Source organism: Capricornis sumatraensis, chromosome 23 (assembly GCF_032405125.1).
Source record: "Capricornis sumatraensis isolate serow.1 chromosome 23, serow.2, whole genome shotgun sequence".
Lineage (NCBI taxonomy): Eukaryota > Metazoa > Chordata > Mammalia > Artiodactyla > Bovidae > Capricornis > Capricornis sumatraensis.
Window position 1 is genome coordinate 30,834,654 of NC_091091.1, and position 23,498 is coordinate 30,858,151.

The 23,498-nt window shown below is 42.9% G+C and overlaps 1 protein-coding gene across 3 annotated transcripts in view; it reads left to right on the forward strand.

The window, feature by feature from the left end:
• ADD3 (adducin 3) overlaps window positions 1–4,337 on the forward strand; it is a 127,575-nt gene extending 123,238 nt beyond the window's left edge. For 2 of the 3 annotated variants that reach the window (XM_068961501.1, XM_068961502.1), the window contains 2 exons: window positions 1,373–1,468; window positions 2,094–4,337. In XM_068961501.1, the coding sequence (XP_068817602.1) occupies window positions 1,373–1,468; window positions 2,094–2,386 (389 nt within the window). In that variant the 3' untranslated portion in view covers window positions 2,387–4,337. The remainder of the gene's footprint in view (window positions 1–1,372; window positions 1,469–2,093) is intronic. The other variant, XM_068961504.1, reaches the window with a different exon arrangement.
• The last annotated feature ends 19,161 nt before the right edge of the window (window positions 4,338–23,498 follow it).

A 23,498-nucleotide genomic window follows, 5' to 3' on the forward strand; every position in this document is an offset into this window, starting at 1 on the left:
GAATCACTAGCTAAAGTATACGTAGATAAATTAATAGATTTAAACGTTTCAGAAAATGTGGCTTTTTAAAAAATTGTTTTTCTTTGACATAATTGTAGATTCACAGGTATGTGGCTTTAATGTTTTATAAAGTCTCTGTTGCTCTTGGATGTCTCAAGATGTCATTACTGTAATTTTCAAATCTAAAATAAAGTGGGATGCTAGAATTTTTATGTGATTTTCCTTAAGCACATGTGCACTCTAGTGAGGTTTCTTTTTTCTAACTTCAGAACCCTAAGTAAGGGTTGCATTTAAGAACTGTTCATGAAAACACCAATTGAATACTAGCTCACTTTTACTCAAGAATAAGAGATTCTATAGAGAGGGTTCTCAGTCTTGGGTCTTTGGATAAGCTTCAGACAATCTATGAGCCATCTGAAAAATATCTTAAATATGATATAAAATATTTGCTTAATTTTATATTTAAGGAAGTCAGGGGTGCAGGGTAGAGGACAAGAAGTCTATGACCCCCAAAGAGGGTAAGAGCCTCTGCTTTAGAGCATCTTCAACACACAGTTGAAATTTTTACCCAAAGCAAAATAGAACCACTAGTTAAAGAATCTTTGTGCCTGTTTGATATCATATAGAAAGAACTAATGACATCTGGATCATCCAGGAAACAGTTCTCATCAGTGTGATAGTGTCTTGGTCACAAAAGGGAGTCATCCTGACTCATTAATATAATCACATTAAATGTTCTAAGTGGTATTCTTCAACTTATGTTCATTCTAACATAAGATTGAAAACTTTACTTTTGTATTTTGTAAAATGTCCCTCTTAACTCTTATTTTTTGAAAGCCTAAAGATGCCAGGTAACAAATATAGCACAACAGAACCATCTCCTTGTATATATAACTTTATAAGTAGTTTCTTCCACATTCATTGTGACCTGAATTAGCTCACTAATATTGCTCCAATAGGAATCACTAATTGGATATTGTTCAAAAATTCAGTGAGGCATTTTGCCTCATTAATGTAGCATCATTGGTGAGGCTTTCAGATTTCCGTTCATTTGGCTGCTCAATGTATTTTTGGTTTTCTAACACTGTAGCCAAAGCTAAATGCTTACATATTATTTGCCTGGACTGCCAGTAGCCATGCTTCCTTAAAGCATGTATGTCAAATTAGCAGTAGCAGCCGGAGTGTTAACACATTAACATCCTCTTTTCCACACATAATGGTTGATGTGTGGGATAACTGTGAGCATGCTCAGCTCATGGCTGAAGCGTTGATCATCCCTGTGTATGCAGGTATTTGATGTATGCACTAACCTTCCTAAAATCGTAATGCTTTTTTGTTTTGCATGGCTTTTAACTAAACTCTTATCCAACAGATGCTGAGCAGGAATTACTCTCAGATGACGCTTCATCTGTTTCACAAATTCAGTCTCAAACTCAGTCACCGCAAAATATCCCTGAAAAATTAGAAGGTATTCAATGTAATTTCCCACAGCCTTCACCCAGTTAATCTTTAGAGTCTGTCCCTCTGTCATTTGTCTTCATATAAAGAAATTGAACACCTGATACAGTAAGTTTCTTACCATGCATTTTACTTACAGCTCCCAATGATTTTATTTTCTTTTATTGTTATGGGGTGCTACTTTTGTTCAGCATTTATACCGACTTACCTTAATTTGGATTTTGGCAACCTAAGAGTTCTTAAGAATTTGTGAAATTAAAATTGGTTTGTCATATGTCTTCCAATCAGAAGCATGAAATTTTTTTTCAACTTTGATTGCCAGATGACCCCAAAATTAAAGAAAAATATATGTATGTTGTCTTCCTCATTTATACTGACTTGATTTACAATGAAACTGTCAAGTCATCAAACTGGACTTATCTAGCCTTCATTCTTTGTTCTAACAACTTTGTTCCCTTTATACCATTTAAGAGCATTAGCTTCATGCTAATAGGCCCATAGTCTATAAAAATAATCATCTGTCTTTATTGGGATCAAAGTAATGCCTTAGTACATTGCTTAAGCATTTCAGTTTTGTAAAATAAAGCAAAGATGTTGACTATATAAAATAACAAAAAAATCCTCCCCTTTTATAGAAAACCATGAGCTATTTTCCAAGAGCTTCATCTCCATGGACGTACCTGTCCTGATAGTGAATGGCAAGGATGACGTGCATGGTGTTGAAGACGAGCTTGCTCAGCGAGTAAGCAGGTTAACCACAAGCACCACCATAGAAAGCATTGAGATAACCATCAAGTCTCCAGAAAAAATTGAAGAAGTCCTGTCACCTGAAGGCTCACCTTCAAAATCACCATCCAAGAAAAAGAAGAAATTCCGCACTCCTTCTTTTCTGAAAAAGAACAAAAAAAAGGAGAAAGTTGAAGCCTAAATAGAGTTTTTTTATAATTGTTACTACAATGTGACGTTGCACATTTAAAAACCACATATAAGTTGATCATTAACATGCAGTGGTAGATCAGATTGGGGGTCTGTAGCAAACTGGACTTTTAAGAACTGGAAAGGGTTTTACTAAAAGAAAAACATATTATGAAAACACTTTCAAAGTCATCTCTCATTTTCTATGTCCAAAAAAGGTTTTGAATTTTTAAATAATTGCTAGTTTTGATTAGCTTTGCCCTCATGAAGTATTATTATAATCCCCACAAACAGATATCTGTCTGAATTACTTCAGGCCTTCTACATAATATCTGTTGGAAAGAAATTACCAGTGAACGAGTGAGAGAATTTTTATTTCTCAAAACCTGCTTCACTTGGTAATGAGATTATAGTTTTTTATCATGATTATTGACTATAACTTTTGGGTTCCCATTGTTTCAATGGGCATTAACAGAATGCTTTAAAAGCTTCTAAGATAAGAATCTATAGCATTAGTATACACTGGCACATAATTGTTTCTTTTAAATTTAAGAAAAGATTCATTTGGAATTTTATTCATAGTATGAAATTTCCTCACCTGAAGTAACTTTGTTTGCAAAAAAAAAGGGTCAGTTTAGTAAACTATAATTTTTGAAAAGTTCCTTTTTTATTAGTTTAGAAACCCCCTTATTTTTCAGTGAAGGGGATTTTATACACATAACATGGGTTATTTAGTTTAACTCTGGCAAAAATGATTTTTGTATGTTGAGACGTTTGTATACCATTCAGTATAAAAATGTCATAAGCATATTAGCCAATCATTTAACAGTAGAGCACATTTGAGGCTGCTTGGTACTAAGTATATTTTAAATATAATTAAAGAATCCAGGGACTTAGTATCAAAAAGGGGATTAGAGCATTTAAAGGCATAACAAGATTCATAGTTGAACCTTATAATGTATTTTTCTCTTAGTATTGCTAATGAATGAGAAAGCCCTCATGTGGTAACCACATGGAAAGGAAGAGACTGAGAGAGGAAGTGAGCAGTGACGGGAATAGGAGAGGTGTCATGAGAAGAAGAGTTCTAGGTTGATGCTGCACGGCCACGATAGGATTTGAAGTGTCATTTATTTACAGTACGTCCCCAATTGCTAAAATTCTGTTTCTCTGCCAAAATCATTGTATTTCTTAGTTGACATTCATGTTTTAAAAGGGTGAAATCCTTTTAACGTTATGTATTTTTAGAAGGTGGCACAAGAAGAATGCAGTGGGTCTGATCCCCGCCCCCCGCCATGAGAAAACTACCACTTCTTAATTTTTACCAATTTTTCTTATCTTTTCAGTTAACTTTCTTTCTAATGTAAATACAAATTTAAACCTAGACTTAATATAGTTTTTTTTTTTTCCTTTCACCCAAGTAATGTCACAAATCAATGTAAAATCAATGATCCAAAATAGTCAATGGGTAAAAATAATCCAAAGTATTTCTGGAGGGTGAGTTGGTGTGTAAAAAAAATTCCATGGATTATAGTGTGTTGCGGGGCTGGTTCTGTTTGACTGTGAGTGTTTGATGATGCAAAGTTGAAACGGAGCCTGGAAAGTTCATTCTAGATCTCACTAACTACTGGAATCAGTGTTTTAATCTTAGTGGAAAACTTCAGTTGCTTAATTCTGTGTTTGAGGATTCTTTTTTGTTCTACATCATTTATGTTGTATTACAATGTATGTAGAAACAGTAACCTGTGAACTATGCTTTTCCATAACTTTTTAAAAATATATATATCTTAAATGAATGCAATGTGCATAAGTATTTTTTAAATGCAACAGTGAACTATTTGCACCTTTTGCTAATGCCTCTATTTACTTGCTTTGGCATAAAGAATGAGCCAATGAACCTCTGTGTCCTGTGGAAAATGTATAAATGTTATCTGATATTGCTCTTAGATGTAATGCTAATTAATGTAAAATCACAAATAAACAGTATTTTAAATAGATGGACTTGGTATCATGAGCTTTCTATTCACGAGTGGTTACTTATCCTGAACTACTCTGTGGAGTTTTGTACTGCAGTGAGATTTTGAGTAAGACTGACACTTCTGAATAAGAAATGTCCTGATACATTTATTTTCAAATTAGTTGAAAATTAACTAATAAGCCCTTCTTGTTTCAGCTCATTTTGGAGGAAATATTCCCCAAGTGACCTATTTTTCTTTCTTGATAGGATGTGACAGTCTTAAATATTTTTCTGACATCTGTAGAGATCTTTGAAGGATTTTAGATTCTGAGTCTCAGTCCCAGTGCTACGTGGATATAGAATAGAAAATGTTGCAGTATATATGTCCAGTTTATACCTTTTCTTATTTTTATATATGTAACAATGTAACATTAAAAAGATAGTACAATAGAAAGGTTAAAATTATACCACAATATTCAGCAAAATAATTTATTCTCTTCCGGCTCTTGTTATGTGTGTACTTTCTGTGTATTGGTTATCATGGTATGGATGTAATTTTATTCAAGATTTTTTCCTACTATAGCATATTCTATCCTAAAAGATTTTCAAACTAAATCACTCACATGAATGATGTCTTACGATTTTTTTTCCACCACTTTGTCCTAAAAATAGAGTGCAAGAGGGGAAATCATGTTAATTGAGGGTTCTGGTTAATTGAAGTTTTTACTATAATTACCCATTATAAAAATGAAGGGTTTGGGCAGAGAATAGATTCATAGTCTTGGGCATATTTAATTATTACCTTGTCTTGTAAATAACCCTTTGGTGAAAAAATTGCTGTTTTAGAAAGATGCTCATTTGAAAATTCCCTTTCATAAAGCAACAAAGGCAATTATCTTCAGTCCTCACTTGAGTCCATAGAGCATGAAAGGTTGCGTTGTCTGTGCCTTTCCCTCTATTGATTAGTATTTCCATTCAGCAGGGTATAAGGGAACAAATGGATCAAACTGTGGCAGCATTGGCTCTTCTTAATATTAGGTTTTGTTTTGTTTTGACATAGGCAGAGAACACATAAAGGCAAATTGGTTATTTTTTAAATTCAGGAGTGATGTATGAATGCATCAATATAGCAATTTCAACGAAACTAGGATTTTAAACAAGCAGTCTTCTTTGTGGCCACTAGAGGGTGCAGTAGACCTAACAATCCTGTGTATTTCTAGTCCTTGAACTTTCCTTTTCTTAAAGGCTAAGCACCACCATGTTTATTGTCAAATACCCAGAACTTGAAAGAGTTTGTTGCTTATCATTCTCCTCACTAGACTGTTCTCAACTTTGTTGTCTCAGCAGGTCCATTTCACCAATGCAAATACCACCAGCAGGGACTGTAATGCCTGTGGAGAACACGCTGAAAATTGTTGAGGTGTGGTCTCAGAAAGTAACCATGGTAGACAATAACGCCTCGGAGGAGTTTTCATGCCTGTGAGTGGCAATATAATGCCTGCTTCCAAAGAATAACTGACTTTTTTTTTGACTGGGGAGATAACTGATAGTATCTGTCTTTTTTTGATGCCTTCTGTGTTATCAAAAACTATGCTAAATGCTTTTCATGTAATACCTCCTCTGGCCTTTCTAACATCCTAAGAAAGGAGATGATATTATCCTCATTTTGTAGATAAAGACTAAGGCTTGCAGACACCAAAAGGAGGTGCTAGTGTTTCACTTTGAGATACAAATTTTTATGATTCTAGTGCTGTGTGTGTGCCATGTCCTGTGTGTACGCTTCCTAGAGGGAGTAGTGGCTTACTTAGTGTGAACTCTTAAGTCCACCCATGCTGCATTCATGTTTTGATATAAGATGGGCTGTAGATTTGGGATAAAACATTAACTTTTTATTTGGAAGACTTAAGTTTACCCCAAGAATTAAGAAATTGATGAGTGCCTGAAAAGTGGGAACAAACCTGTGGCAATACAGTCCTTTAGGATAAAGAACCAGCCCTTGAACCTTCATCATGACACCCAGAAGACAAGATAGCTATACTTTTGCATAAGATCCAAAAAAGAGTTGGGCAGAAGCTCTTAATCTTTGCTTTAAAAAAAAAAATTTCCAAAGTTGGGGTCAAGGAGAGACATTCTAAGGAAAGTTATTTTTAAAACCTGGAAAGACTGCTTAATCTAGTTATAGAAGTATTTTTAAAGATAAATAAACTGTACCAACTTAAATCTTATTTAAATGGACATACTTGGACATGATCTTCCTTGGAGAAAAATTCTAGCATATATGCTGGATATCAGAACAAGAAGCCAGCCTTTGGGAGTGTTCAGAAATTTCATTTCTAAGAGATGACCATTAGGGGGCAATCCTGGGTCTAAATTTAGTTTTAGTTGATGGAGGCCAGTTACTTCAAAATGTCTGTTTTGGGCTTGGATTTGCATCTGTTTTCTGATTATGAATTACTGGATGCAGAATCAGTTCAGTTCAGTCCCTCAGTTGTGTCCAACTCCTTGTGACCCGATGGATTGCAGCACCCCAGGCCTCCCTGTCCATCACCAACTCCCCGAGCTTGCTCAAACTCCTATCCATCGAGTCGGTGATGCCATCCAACCAGTTCATCCTTTGTCATCCCCTTCTCCTCCTGCCTTCAATCTTTCCCAGCATTGGGTCTTTTCCAGTGAGTCAGTTCTTTGCATCAGGTGGCCAAAGTATTGGAGTTTCAGATTCAGCATCAGTCTTTCCAATGAACATTCAGGACTGATTTCCTTTAGGATTGACTGGTTGGATCTCCTTGCAGTCCAGGGGACTCTCAAAAGTTTCAACACCACAGTTTAAAAGCATCAGTTCTTTGGCACTTAGCTTTCTTTATGGTCCAACTCTTACATCCATACTACTAGAAAAACCATAGCTTTAACTAGATGGACCTTTGTCAGAATAAGGTTGAGGAAAGTTTATAAACACTGAATTACTTCATGCATTCCTTACAGCCTAGTTATCTTGTTCTGACTTAGGAAGAATTAGTCCTCCAGAGAAGTTGCGCTTACCTAACACTAGTCGTTCAGAGACGACTCAGCCGGGATCCAAGCACAGATCTTCAAGTCTGCGTCTCACGCTTGTCTGCTCTACCGCAGTCTCCCTTGGAAGCCCATTGGATCATAACCTAGGAACAGATAAATAAACAGTATCTAAAATTCCCTGCAAATTAATGCTTAGGACTTTATTATAGGAAAAGTTAAGAGAAACATATTGCAGAACAGAGCTCATGTATTATTTATCAATAATTGTTTTTCCTAAAATTCCAAGTCAGTCAGATGCTCTGTGACACTCCTGTGTTTCCTCTCAAGTGAGTTAAGATACTGATTGCTTTCCTACTACAACCTGTGATATTTAAATGCCATTTATACCTTAAATGACAAACTGATATGTTTTAATATTCCTTCCATAGCAAATGTTATATGTCTTAATCTAGCAGACAGGTGGACATGTCTCCAGTTAACACTTATTTTTAAGGCCTGTATAATTTATAGTTGGTTAAGTCTTGATAATGAAGCAATGGTGAACATTACTGATTATTTCTGCACAAACTGCTTTAGGTTCTGTCATTCTTGGGCCAGTGCTGACCTTGCTTGTAATAGTAAAAAAATAAAGAAAATTCCTTATTTTCAGTCCCGAGTAACTCCTATCTCTAGGCAAAATACTAGTTCCTGGCTAATCTCTATACCTTAAAATCAATAGCATTGATTTTATTAATCCAGTTTGGATGTTCACAGAAAAATTATTTTTCTAAGAAGTCATTCAGGCTCTCGCCTTCTGAATCGGACTGGATTCTGCCTGTGGAATGTGTACCTCTCTAAATAAACCTGCTTTTAAACACACAAAAGTAATAATAAATTTCTAAGAAGTGATTCTAAAATGTTTAATATGCTTTTAAAATAATAGACAAACAATGAGTAAAAAACATTGTCTTATATAAGAGTCTGCACTACATATTATTTCAGACTGTTATAGACGAGACTTTTCCTCATTGTTTGTCCCTTTATATTCGACTTTCACTCCAAAGGGTCAGTAGAATGAGCCCTGAGGAAGGACCAATTTGGAGTGTCAATTATTGGGCTTCTTAGACCAAAGAATGTCCTATTGGGCTGATATTTAGACTTGAGATTTTTCAAGAAAAAATGAATTTTCCAAAGCAAGTAATATCCTAACAGACGGGGATGGAAATGAGGAAGTGGTGTGGTTATAAGGGGCAGACTGTTCTGTGGATTTCCCACTGGTCCTCTTGACTTAAATTATATTTTCTGGGTTAAACAAAAAAAAAAAAACCCTGACAGTCCAGCCTGGACCTCGGACTGCGGTGCTGCCAGACGCTTTCCAGTGAGTTGCCAGACTAGCGTGGGTCCTTACTCCATGTACGAGCACTTTGTTTTATAAGCAGGATCTAAACTAATTGTTTTTTCCAAGAGCAATAGCTTCAGAAGATTCTTGCTGAGCAGGAGCTATGGAGGAAGTCGTTGCAGTACTCTATAACTCACCCCTTTCCTGTTGAGTAATGCTCTGGGGGCTGGATTTCAGTGGTGGCTGGTTGGGCAGACTTTGACTTTAGAGTAGGTGACCTCCTCAGTTTTATGAGAAAACATGTAGATACAGCCAACTTGCTGGCAGGCACAGGCCTACTCTTCCAAAGGTGTTTACTGGACTAACAAGGTTAAACATTACTTCTTACCTGATTTCTATTTTGGAAATGTTGGCTTCAGTTGTTACAACTGAAATGAAGGTCATTTGAGGCTATTAAGACAAACCAAAATGTATTCCAAGTATTCTGCACCAGGCCATGGTGCTGGGAGGAGGAGAGGGAAAGAGGGGAGGGGTGAAGCTCCCGCTGCACTTGGATGTTTCGATCTGTGTTAGTCACTCAGCCATGTCCAACTCTTTGCAACCCCATAGACTGCAGCCCACCAGGCTCCTCTGTCCATGGGATTCTCCAGGCAAGAATATTGGAGTGGGTAGCCATTGCTTTCTCCAGGGAATCTTCCCAACCCAGGGATCAAACCCAGGTCTCCTGCATTGCAAGCAGATTCTTTACCGTCTGAGCCACCAGGGAAGCCCATTAAGCCCTTTAAAATACGTTGTGTGTGATAATTGAGGTGTTTCATTTTTAAAATAATCTTTTAAGTAATTTTATATGATAGAACCAAGTATGTGAAATAACTTCGTATAGGTATGGTCTCCTGTCTCCATTTTGACCTTTAGGTTAACAATGAGCAACAGTACATGCACATACCCTTGCTGAAGTCAGGCTGAGCATGGCTCAATTAACTGTAGAAGAACAGGGGAGACTGGGTGGGGCAAGCTCTGGAATTCTACCCACTCACTGAGCAAAGCCGGACATTGGGGCAGCAGCTTGAGCTGAAGCGGGTAGTAGGAAGTCCAGCCCAGCGGGTGAAGCATGGAATCCGGAGGACGTGGCAGTCGACCAAAAGCACAATCTGGTACAGTGGTCTGTATCCAGGAAGTTAAGTCCCAGTCAGGAACCTGGGGCAGAACAGGACCGCAGGAACCGGGTAGCTCACGTAGCAGCCCCAGCCCAGGGGCTGAGCTTTAAGAGCAGTGCTTGCTCCACTTCCTGTGGGGCAATGGCAAGATCAGGGAAGGACCTTGGGCTTAGGGGGTCTTAGTATAGTTCTTCAGAACAGAAACTCAGATGGAAGGAAAATGACAGACAGGGATCCTGTGATCAGAGCTGAGGTGCACGGTAATGGCTAGGGTCCCAGGAGCAAATCAGTGCTCGGAGCCAAGACACAAGGTCATGACTGGCCTGCAAACAGGCGTGACTTCTTGCTGAGTGAGTCCCAGAGCCACCTTAGCTCTTCCTGTCTCATCAGGACCAGTCCTGAAGCCCACAGCCTGGTGGCTCCAGCCAGTGGGGGTGAGGAGTGCTGCAGAGACAGGAAGGGGCCTGGCCTGAAGTTCACGATGGAAGCAGCCTCACGTGATAACAGACTCAGCAGGGCAGCCAGGACGGGTTATTAATATTTCACCCTAGAACCTACCTGGGGGGGGACAAGGGCTGAGCACTACCAAAACACTAGCTGTCAGAATGGCCCTGTGTTTTTCGGAAACTCATTTTCTCTTAAGAAAATAACAGTTTACCCCAGAAAATGAGCTCTAGTGACAAATCTGGCCCCCCTTCTGGAAGTCAGTATAAGCCACTCATCAAGAGTGCTGATAATTGAGGATTTCCCTGATGGTCCAGTGGCTAAGACTGTCCTCCCAATGCAGATCCCTGATCAGGGAACTAGATCCCACATGCTACAATGAAGATCAAAGTTTCCGTGAGCTGCAAATAAGACCTGGCTCAGACAAATACATAAACATATACATACACTTTAAAAACAGTACTAGTAATTGGAGAGAAGAGAATCAGAGGGTGGTCTGTATTTTTCCTCCTGGAGTAAATGAGGCTATGATTTTAGGTGAGCAGAACCTTGATTCTACGTGGTATGTCTCCAGGCTCCTGGGTGATGGGTAACAACCTTCTGCCCTGGGCCAGGAGGCCTCACCGATTTGTCTTGCCACACTTGCCCAAAGAATGATCGCTCAGTCCACTCCTCCCCCCTGCTGCTAAGAGGAAGACTTCTTGGGCCCTTACCTGTCAAACCTCAGGCCTGTCATCATCCTCTGTTTAAATCATTCTGTCCTCTACTCGAGGAGCTGTCTGTCCATAGAACATCTGTTCCTACTCCCTGGCAAAATCTCTTCACACCCGTCTCCCTTAACCTGCTTACCTAGCAGAAGGCTTGCAGCCTCTCTGGTGTCTTCCTAGCTTTCCAGGCATCCTCCACCTGGCCCCATTGATGAAGCATGTTACTCTCATCAAAATAACTTACTTCTTTATCAGACTCCAATGGCACTTTAAGGTCATATTTACCTCAGTCTGTCTTAAATTAACATTGTTGTATATTCCCCCAACAAGATTATGAACTATGGGAAAGCAGAGGTTATACCTTGTTCTTCTTTTTGTCCTCTACCATGCTTCATCGAACATAGATGCTGAATTTTTGTTGCTTATGATGGACACTATTGTTCATGTGGATGTCATCTTAACAATATGTACATAGCAAAACATGTTCTTGTGTATCTTAAATAGCCAAAATCAGGAAGGGGCTTGAAGTTAAAACCATGGTTAGAGTCACTAGTTTGATCTGCACAGCAAATGATTGCTACAGTTTACCAAGTGCCCACCCACCATACGTAGGCATTGTCTGGCATGTTTTATGACATTATCTTAATTCCCTTTCCTGCACTGAAGGGAACCTGAGGTTTAGAGAGAAGCTAATACATTGTTTCATATCATTACATAGTAAGTGGTAGATCCAGGATTCAAACTCCAAGTCTGTTTCTTACTCTGCAGATTATTCATCAGATGCAGCCCTCTTGACAATTGGTAGAAAAATCAAGTGTTAGAACTTGCAGCAATAACAGAGGAGCCTTCCCCAGGCTGTCTCTCTCGTGGCCAAATTGGCTTCTAGGTGAGGAAGAGTTAACCCAAGACAGACTGCCTGGGCAGCCCCACTACAATCACTAACTCAGAGTAGGGGAGAGCGTCCTGTGCACATACACAGTATAGTTTTGTTTAGGAACCTGAGGACAACTTAGAGGATCTGTATAGAAAAGAAGACTGGGTGTTGGTCTTTTCTTAGCAAACACTACTACCGGTGTGCTAATAAATTAACAGTGATACGGTCACTGCGTCCTGATCAGCAGCGTGGTTTTTTAATGCATGTATTGCCCAGTATTGCCCATTGAATCTCTGCAGATTGTTTAACTGAAGGCTGCTGTCATTGATAGAAGTTGTTGGCACATTATAAACTCCCTGGGTAAAGTGTAATAGCTTGGATTTACTGAGCATTGTGTGCTTTAAATGGATGCATTAATTTACTACTACAAACCTCTAGATAAATACTATTATCCCCCATTTTACAGATGAGAAAACTGGCTTTAGAGAAGATGCCTAAGGTGGCAAAAGCCAGGATTGAAACCTACATAATCAAAGTTGAGAGCTTATTCTTTTACTGTCTTTGATTCCCAAGGATAATTATTGTTTTATTCATCTTTTTCACTTACATGGATCTCTGGGGACAGCAGACATTAATTAATAAACTATTACATTATACAGGGTTCTGGGTTTAAGTTTTCTTTCACTCTCAGTCACGTTTTTGCTAGAATACTCTTTTGTTCTAGAATGCTAGCTATGGCACATGATACCTTACATAGTATCTAATTCCAACTGTTGTACCAATAATACTCTGAAATTTCCACATTTGAAATCATTGTAGCCTTTTTTCCTTTGTCCAATAGTGGGAACATTATAGTCTAGAGCTTATGCTCTGGAGTCATAGAGACCTGAGTTTGACTCCTGGCTCTTTACTCTTCTATAAAATGAGTAGAATAATTGTACTAACCTCTTAGAATGGTTATAAGAATTAAGTGAAATTGTAATATGCACAAAACTTCACATGGAGCTCAGAATCAATAAACCCTCAATTAATGTTGATATTGTTAGTACTATCCCTTTGTTTGGTGTCCTTTATCTGCCAGGGGAGAATGCATATTAGAAAAAAGATTAAACTATAAATGGCTTATCCCTTTCAATGTTATCTATCTGAAATGGTGTCATTCCTGTTCTTTTTAAAATTCTCTGTACAATTATGACTTAATTTCCAGTCTTTGAAACACGGTAGGCACTTCCCTGGCCATCCAGTGGTTAAGATTTCACCTTCCAATGCAGGGAGTGCTGGTTCGATCCCCAGTAAGGGAACTAAGATCCCACATGCCCTGGGGCCAAGAAATCAAAATATAAGACAGAAGCTATATTGTAACAAATTCAATGAAGACTTTAAAAAAATGGTCCACATCAAAAAAAAAAAAAATCTGGAAAAAGAAGGGCAGGAGATGACAAGGGATGAACATATAATTTATGATTGGCCCTTTTCCAGTAAGAAAAAATTTTGTTGTTGGGAGATAAGGTTTGTAGTTTGGGAAGGTGATGGATAAAGGAATTACTGCGTTGATTACTCCCAGACAAGGATACTCCAGAGCAGCAACCTCAAGACCAGAGGGGATGCCTAGACCTAAGGCAGCTTAATGGAGAATCCCATAGGTGCTAAGGTGTGTTTGTGGAAACAACCACCTTTGGGGCTCTTGTTGGAAAGGATTTTCCTAGCTCTCTTTGTTTCCTTGAAAATTGAGTGCCATCATGTAAGGGGTTGGCCATCTGCAGCCTTTGCGGCTCTTACTTTCTGATCTCGGAAATCAAGAAAGTCCTTTATGAATAAGCTTAAATGATGCGTCACGATTTTGGTTTTCCCTCTGGGGGATGCTCTGGTGACAGAGGTTAACCAAAACTGTTCTCCGAGCAGCATGAAGAAGTCCCAGAAAAGGCAGGTTCTTGTCAGTCCTAGGCTGGGTAGGACACTAGTAAGAAAACAAATATGCTTCATAAGAAAAACCTGCATATGCTCAAAATCTGATTAAAGGTAGGGGAGAGGAAAAGGGGTTGTGTAAAAGTAAATGGGAAGGGGGCCCAGAACGTAAAATTCTTTTGACAGTTTGAATAATTACACATTATACACTTTCATATTCATAGGGGAAAGACAAGAAAGAATACACCCAAACAGAATGTGTTTAACAGTGGTGGTATCTTTTTTTAAATTTATTTTATTGAAGTAAGTTGATTTACAATGTTGTGTTCATTTCTGCTGTACAGCAAAATGATTCGGTCATACATATCCGTTCTCTTTCATATTCTTTTCCATTGTGGTTTCCACAGGATATGGAATCTAAGTCCCTGTGCTGTATGGTGGGACCTTGCTGTTTGCCCATTCCCTGTGTGATAGTTTGCGTCTGCTAATCCCACACTCCCAATGCATCCCTCCTCATTTGCCTCCCCCACCACCCCGGCAACCACGAGTTTGCTCTCTGTGTTCTCTACGTCTGAGTCTAATGTCTTGGTAGTGGGATTACACGTGCTTTTTATTTATTTTTGACTCTTAGATTTCAAAATTTGGAATAATGAAATATTAAAAACAGAGTATCAAAAATTATGATAATTGGGGGAAATGCTGTTTTAAAGTTATATGTCAATACTGAATGACAAGCACAGAGCAGAACAGTGCCAGTTATATGCTACCATTCATGTAATAAAGGGAGCAAAATATATATGTTATTTATATGTGTATAAAATATGCCAGGAAAATTAAACCAGAAATCAGTTGCATAGGATTGACCATGGGAAATGGAAGTGCCCTGAGGGAGATTTTTCACTATAAATGCTTTGATACTCTACTTCTTTAATTGAGTGCCTATATAAAAAGTTTTTAAAGTGCAGTATATTTTCCCCATTGTAACATCAAGAGTTCCTGAAAATTGTACAAAGCATATCATTATAAATGAACTATACATATATTTCAAGCACACTCTGTATGATCTATGGTAGGTAGAATGTCTGCAAGATACCAGGATACCTTGCACCACGTTGTGTGGTGCTATTTATCTAAAGGCCCACATGTCAAATGCAGATCCTCATTTAGAACTAAAAGAAAAAAAAACTAGGCTTAATATGAGTCATCAAGTTTCCATTTTTGCCTTGGCTTCCAAGAAGCCTAGAGCTATGTTTTGCCTTCAACCAGATTTTCTGGTTGAGGGGGACAGTCAGACTCTTACCAAGACACACCCCATTTATTACTCCACTCTCATCTTTCAAATCTTGTTCTAATAGCTTTCAATTTGGTTAGAGCTATGCCTCCCATGGACAGAGGAGCCTGGTGGGCTGCAGTCCATGGGGTCGCTAAGAGTCGGACATGACTGAGCGAAGTCACTTTCATTTTTCACTTTCATGCATTGGAGAAGGAAATGGCAACCCACTCCAGTGTTCTTGCCTAGAGAATCCCAGGGACGGCAGAACCTGGTGGGCTGCCGTCTACGGGGTCTCAGAGAGTCGGACACGACTGAAGTGACTTAGCAGCAGCAGCAGCATGCCTTCCCCTAGATGCAGTTTCAAAACTTCTTTGAAAGGCAATGGGTACGTATTGGTTATCTATTGCTAGGTAACATGCATATGTGTCGCTGCAATCGTGTCCGACTCTCTGCGACCGTATGGACTGTAGCCCACCAGGCTCCTCAACCCTTTCTCCAGGCAGGAATGCTGGAGTGTGTTGCATGCCCTCCTCCAGGGGATCCTCCCAGCCCAGGGATCAAAGCCACATGTCCTGTGTCTCCTTAATTGCAGGCGAATTCTTTATCCACTAAGCCACCTGGGAAGCCTCTACGTCACTCTAAGATGTAGAAGTGTAAACCAATATACATTTATTGTATCTCACAGAACATATTTCATTGAGTCAGAAATTCAGAAGCATTCTAGCTTGGGATCTTTCAAGAGATTGCTGCTGAGACATTAGCCAGAGCTGTGGCCATCTGAGGGCTCAAGTGGGGCTGGAGACCCTGATTCTGAGAAGGTCAGCAAGCTGGTGCTGACTGTTGGTGGGAGGCCTTCAATCCTCCCAACACGGGCCTCTGCACGTGCTGCCTGAGTGTCCTTGGGGCGGGGTGGCCCACGGAGCAGACAACCCAAAAAAGAACAAGGCGGAAGCCACATACCTTCACTTCTGCCACAGCCTCTTCAGAAATGAATCACCTAGTCCAGCCAGTCTTCAGGAGGAGGGCTGTTTGGCTTCACCTTTTGAAAAAAGGAGAGTCAAAGAATTTGTGGTCATATTTAAAAACCACCACAGGGTATAATAAAAAATCCAAATAAATCAATTAATATAAAATTAGTTAAATGAGATGGTAAGGACCACAAGAAGTAAAGGAGGGTCCCTTTTAGGAGGACACACCCATTGAGCACCTGCTCTACCCTGAGCTCCGTCCTTCACAAACGAGATTGTGTTTAATTTTTACAGATGAGGAAAGCGAGACCCAAGGAGGTTGTACAAGTTGTCCACGATCACGTAGCTAGTAAGTGTCAGAGGTGCCTGTCAAGCACACATCAGTCTGAGGTCACAGCTGAGCCATCACCCATCCCAGCAGGAAATGGAAAGCATTCTCAACTATTTGCCACCTTGATTTCCCTAAGCCATGGCCACTGGGCCACCAGAGAGAAATGTCATAAATATTCCAAGTTGAATGAATTCTAATAGAGCTGTTTAATTCATCTCTAAGTCCTCTGGAATCAAATGTGTTAATTCTCCTTCAGGAGCACCTCCCCTGCCTTCTGCCATTGCCAGTATGTGCCCAGGCAGGGCAGGGCCCTGCCTCTCCTCACCGCTGACTCGGAGAGTCAGCCAGCTTCTCTTCCCATCGCAGCTGGCTGTAACACGGAGGCCAGTGGGGTCAATGGAGTAGAGTGACACAGCACTGTGGTGTGTGAGGACAAGGCCCTCCCGCTGGGGACTGAACCAAGCCCAATAGGGTGGAGATCAAACAGGCCATCTGCCCTGGTGCTACGCTAGGCTGTGGGGCGCTGATAAGGCCAGGGCATCACCCACCCAGTTCAGCATCCTCTTCCACATACAGACTTCTCGATGCTGCCATCCCAGCCGTTGATTGTCACATGGATACTTCTCTCTGCAGGTAACTGGCAGCCTCTTTGCTGCTGTGAGGTGGGACCTGATCCAGGGCAAGACCAGCTCCTGCTTGGGGAGCAGTGGAGAAACACTGAATCCTTATCTCTCCTCCTCCCACTTTTTTTCTTTTTAATGTGGACCATTTTTAAAGTCTTTACTGAATTTGTCACAATATTGCTTCTGCTTTATATTTTGGTTTTCTGTGGTATCTTAGCTCCCCAACCAGGAATCGAATCTGCAACCCCCGGCGTTGGAGGTGTGGAGTCTTAACCTCTGGACTGCCAGGGGATTTCTTCTACCCCTACTTTCCTTTCCAGCATTGCCCACTCCATTCCTCTTAGGAAAGAATCTTCTCTAATGTTTATTCTGGCTGCACCGAGTCTTGGTTGCAGCATGTGAGATCTGGTTCCCTGTCCAAGGATGGAACCCAGGCCCCCTGCATCGTGAGCACAGCATCTTAACCACTGGACTACCGGAGAAGTCCCACAGACGATCTGATAGATTCTCTTGTCAATAGTCGTTTCTGCTGAGAACTCACACCTGGGGAATCCCTGAAATTCTGCTCCACTGCTATCTCAGTTCCTAAGTCACATTTCCTCATACAGAGAATTCTTGGGTTTGGAAGCTGAGGAACCAGTGCTGTGGTTAGAGGCAGAGCTGGAGTAAGAAGTAGGTCAGTTGGGCTGTTAACCGAGGCCCTAGTCTACAAGAGCACTGAAAACCATCCTTGTAGATAAAAAAGGATGAAGAATGCCCACTTCTTAGGAGGTATCTTTCAACCGTTTGTGACGGAAAGAATACTATGATGAAATACTCCGAGGCAGGGGAAGGCATTGAGACCTCTTACATCAGTTAATTGCCAAAGGTGAAGATCTGGTGAACAGCAGGGCTTTCTCTCCGGGTGTGGTCTGTGCATTTGAAGCCCATTGCTGCTCCCACACCACCCCGCTTGGTCCTCCACCCTCTGTCTGTGTTCAGCCTCCTCTCCAAGAAAAGGAGCAACAAATATTGAGAGGTTATCAGCAGAGAACCACCACCAAACTGTCAGCGCATGGGCGAGGACGCAGAGCTTGTCTGCCCTGGTTGGAGCAGTGTGTGCGAGGGGGCAGCCAGGGCCTCCGAGGTGGATCAGAGTTGTCCTCACTGGAATAGAGGGAGACTCTGGGAGGAAGTGAACCCACACACTAGCTGCTGGCTGTCCACCTTGTTCACAATTAGGTTGAATTTTCCCTTTATGAGTTGGGGATGGACAGGGAGGCCTGGCGTGCTGCAATTCATGGGGTCGCAAAGAGTCGGACACGACTGAGCGACTGAACTGAACTGAAGGCAGATCCCTCACTTGGAAACCCCCAGGACATCTAACATTGATGAAAGAAGCAGGGTGAGCCTACAATGGTGCCAGGAGGGCAGCTTCAAGTTAGGGCCAGACCATGTTACAAGCAGGTGAACAGAACTCCTGCCACGTTGTCCTGAGAGCCCAAGTGAAAATGTTACTCATTCAGTCATATCCAATTCTTTGCAATGCTGTGGACTGAAGCCCACCAGCTCCAGAATACTGGAGTGGGAAGCCATTCCCTTCTTCAGGGGAATCTTCCCAACCTAGGAGTCAAACCCAGGCCTCCTGCACTACAGGCAGATTCTTTACCATCTGAGCTACTAGGGAAGCCAAGAGTGTATGGGCCGTGGGAGAGGTTGGTCCAATCTAAAAAGCACAGGAATGATAAACTCTGCTAGGATGCGTAGTGCCCCTGACGTGTCCAAGACAGTGCTCTGGGCACTTTAGAAGGATGGTTGCGTCCCTGAGGATGCCCCTGGGGACAAGCTTCACTATTACTCACCCTGTTCTGAGTGAGGAACCTCAGGCCCATAGAGGCTACACTACCTGCCCAAGACAGAAGTCAATGAGTGGGCGTAGGGATTCAAAGGCTGGTGTCTCTGACTCTCGAGCTCCGCCAAGCCACCGCGTCTCTCCTGAGAGAAGTCACCTCTTGGATGCTTGGGACTCCCAACCCTTGCCTCTTTGAAGCCTCTGCTCTGCTCTGCCCTCCTCCAAGGATGCAGGCCGGGCCCCCTCACCCTGGGAAGTGCCTATGACCCCTGCTGTGAGACTGGCTTTTCCAGGACAGATCTGGGGCCTGAAACCGGGCCAAGTGTGTTCCTGGAGAAGGCAGGGCTCAGCCTGGCGAGGAGGTGCTGGGTCGTGGCTGTGGGCTCCACTCCAGGGGCGGAGGGTAGAGGCTGAGCCGCTGAGAAGGAAGCAAACACATAAACTCTGGTGTCGGAGTCTCTGCTGAGGATCAGCTGAGTGAACTTTACAGATTTCTTCTCTGAGCTCAATTTTCCCAGCTGTAAAGTGAAAACAAGCATGCATGCCTTGTAGGGTTGGTATTAGGGATGAAATGAGTGGGAGCCCAGTGCCCGCCCTGGAGCTGACCACTCCAGGATCCAGGTGTCCCTGAAGTGCTTGTGAGGCCCCCCGGAACCCCCGCCCCACCCTGCTGCACCTCTCTCCTCTTCCTGTCTCCTTCCTCTTTCTCCTCTTCTATCCTCTGGCTCCCTCTTCCTTCTTTGTGGCTGGAGGCCTCTGTGTGGCCCGAGAGATGTGGCTGAGTGGCCGGTAACACCAGAAGGGGTCACTGGACACACTTGTTGATGGCCTAGAACCTTCCAATGAGAATGGGTTAACTGAGCCAGGCCTGAGTCAACCAGGGATCACGTGACCTGTGACAGCCACACACCGTGCCCCCGAGCCACCCACCCACCCGCCCCTCACTCACAGGCACCTCTGCCCACCATCCCTCCTCACCCCGACCTCCACCCCAGGAGTTCCAGCTATGGTCCAGGGGAAAACATTGACTGCAAAGAGACAATGGTCATGATCACTTTTAGCTGGAAGGGAGACTGACTTCCTCCCCGCCCCATAGTCCCCCAACCCAAAGGAAAAGAGAGGCAGGGGAGGGGCGGCCGGGTCGCCACGCTTGGCTGGCTGGCTTTCTGTGTACAGGGTATTGAGGCTGCCTAATTGACAGATAGTGAACACAGATAAAGACCCAGGGGGCAGAGAAGAAGGGGGTGATTGGGGTGAGGCAGACAAGGCACTGGGGGTGTGGTTTGAGGGTCTTGGGAGAAGACCAGATGGCTCCCTGCCGTGTCCCCATCTGGGCCTCGGGGACAAAGGCTGATGCCCACGTGAAGAGGGCCATGGGGGTAGGGTCTGGGGAAAACTAGGAAGCAAGGGGCTCCCCCTCGTGTGTGAGGCTCGGCGGCTAGGGATGCCCCTCCAGGTGCCCCTCCCTCATCCCCAGCTCAGGCGGGGGCATCTCGTGTCACGCCTGCACTGCTCCTCCGCTCACGCGCTCCTGCGAGGCAAGCCTGGGACCGCGCCACGCTCTGTGAGCGTGCACATTTTCTGCAGGGTGGTGGGGGGGGGTCTCTGCACCCCAGCTGTCAGAAAGAGGCCCCAGGCTATCTGGGAGAGCCTGGCCTCCGCCGCCAGCCCTGTGACCACCCAAGCATGGCCCCAAGCCCAGGGGATCTCAGTCTTACTCTGAGATGGCATTCTGGAAGGAGGAGGTAAGGGGTTCTCCTCCGGGCCCATGTATCACCCTTACTCCACCCTTGGGGGAACTGTATCATGGTCTATGCTTCACACACTTCTTTCCTTTCCGAGGTTTCATGTAGTGGGCAGCCCCTGGGGGAAGAGAGGGGATCAGAACCACCTCAACTCCTTTGGAGCAAATTCTCTTATTTCCCCTTTTGTCTTGCTCCTTGGAGAGGCCTCCCAGCCCTCAGCCTGCCCCACCTGAACTCTGAGTTGCCCATCAAGCCCTCGCTGAGAAGCACTGTCCTCCCCCTGCTCTCCCCACCCATCCAGTGCAGCCCATGTTTTGCTGTATAGCTAAGCTCAGAGAGACACCAAGGGAAAGAAAGCAGGCAGACCTGGGTTCAGATTATAGCCCTGTGCTAGGACTTTAAGCAAGTGACTTACTTTCTTCCCGCCTGTTTCCTAATCTGTCACTGGGAAACCGGGTACCTCCTTGAAGACGCATGAGGGTTTAGTAAGCGAGATCTACGTGTAGAATGTTCTGCCATAACAGAGGCCACATGGCCATCCTATCCACGGGTGTGCTGTGCTTAGTCGCTCATTCATGTCCGACTCTGCGACCCCATGGACTACAGCCCGCCAGGCTCCTCTGTCCATGGGGACTCTTCAGACAAGAATACTAGAGTGGGTTACCATTCCCTCCTCAGGGGATCTTCCCAACCCAGGACTTGAACCCAGGTCTCCTATATAGCAGGTCGATTCTTTACCTACTGACCCACCAGAAAATTTCTTCCCCTTTAGGCCACTCTTTCGATTCCCACTGTTGTGGCTCTAGCCTGCACTCTTCATTTTTCACCGACATTTCTTTAAATAGCCCCCTCACTGGTCTCTCTGCTCCAGCCTCACACTGCTGGACAGGGAGCTCCTTCAAATGCAAACAGTGGTCCTGTCCCAACCTGCCCAGAATCAATGACTTACAGGAAGGATAAAATCCAGCTTTCTTTGCACTCAAGGATCCCACTGTGGAACCGGCCAGCTTTATTTCCACTCTCCAGCCACTCACCGGTCTCCAGCCACTTGCTCCCACACACGTGTGAGAACACCTACTCTTTCCTCATTGTGGTGTGTCCTTGCCCGCCTCACCTGAGAGCCAGCTCCTCCTCCTCCTGGGGAGAAGGGGTCTCCCCCGACCCACTATCTGCCAGGCACTGTGCTGAGCATTTGATGTGTATTATCTCATGTTCAGTTCAGTTCAGTCTCTCAGTTCTGTCCAACTCTGTGCGACCCCATGGACTGCAGCACACCAGGCTTCGCTGTCCATCACCAACTCCCGGGGGTTACTCAAACTCACGTCCATTGAGTCGGTGACGCCATCCAACCATCTCATCCTCTGTCATCCCCTTCTCCTCCCACCTTCAATCTTTCCCAGCACCAGGGTCTTTTCAAATGAGTCAGTTCTTTGCATCAGGTGGCCAAAGGGTTGGAGTTTAAGCTTCAGCCTCAGTCCTTCCAATGAATATTCAGGACTGATTTCCTTTAGGATGGACTGGTTGGATCTCCTTGCAGTCCAAGGGATTCTCAAGAGTCTTCCAACACCACAGTTCAAAAGTATCAATTCTTTGGCACTCAGCTTTCTTTTTTTTTTTTTTTTTGCCTAAAAATTTTAAAGAAGTTTTTATTGGAGTATAATTCTTTCTACAGTGTTGTATTCCTTTCTTGTTATAGCAAAGTGAATCAGTCATTGTTCTCCAGGCACCAGTCTTGCCTGACTCTTTGCAACTCCACGGACTGCAGCACTCCAGGCCTCCCTGTCCCTCACCATCTCCCAGAGTTTGCCCAGCTTCATGTCCATTGAATTGGTGATGCCATCCAACCATCTCATCCTCTTTTTCCCTCTTCTCCTCCTGCCCTCAATCTTTTCCAGAATCAGGGTCTTTTTCAATGAGTCAGCTGTTCACGTCAGGTGGCCAGAGTATTGGAGCTTCAGCATCAGTCCTTCCAATGAGTATTCAGGGTTGATTTCCTTTAAGATTGACTGGTCTGATTTCCTTGTTTTCCAAGGGCCTTTGAGTCTTCTCCAGCACCTCATTTTGAAGGCATCAGTTCTTCGGCGCTCTGCCTTCTTTATTGTCCAGCTCTCACATCTCTTCATGACTACTGGAAAGACCACAGACTTGACTATATAGACCTTTGTCAGCAAAGTGATGTCTTCGCTTCTTTATAGTCCAACTCTCACATCCACACATGACTACTAGAAAAAACATAGCTTTGACTAGATGGACCTTTGTTGGCAAAGTGATGTCTCTGCTTTTTAATATGTCTAGGTTGGTCATAGCTTTTCTTCCAAGGAGCAAACATCTTAATTTCATCGCTGCAGTCACCATCTGCAGTGATTCTGGGGCCCAAGATTTACTCTCACTGTTTTCACTGTTTCCCCATCTATTTCCCATGAAGTGATGGGACCTGATGCCATGATCTTGGTTTTCTGAATGTTGAGCTTTAAGCCAACTTTTTCACCCTCCTCTTTCACTTTCATCAAGAGGTTCTTTAGTTCTTCTTCATTTCTGTCATAAGGATGGTGTCATCTGCATATCTGAGGTTATTGATATTTCTCTTGGCAATCTTGATTCCAGCTTGTGCTTCATCCAGCCCAGCATTTCACATGATACATGTACTCTGCATAGAAGTTAAATAAGCAGGATGATAATATGCAGCCTTGACGTACTCCTTTCCTGATTTGGAACCAGTCTGTTGTTCCATGTCCAGTTATAACTGATGCTTCTTGACTTGCATACAGATTTCTCAGGAGGCAGGTCAGGTAGTCTGGTATTCCCATCACTTTCAGAATTTTCCACAGTTTGTGGTGATCCACACAGTCAAAGGCTTTGGCACAGTCAATAAAGCAGAAGTAGATGTTTTTCTGGAACTCTCTTGCTTTTTCAGTGATCCAACAGACTTGGCAATTTGATCTCTGGCTTCTCTGTCTTTTATAAATCCAGTTTGAACATCTGGAAG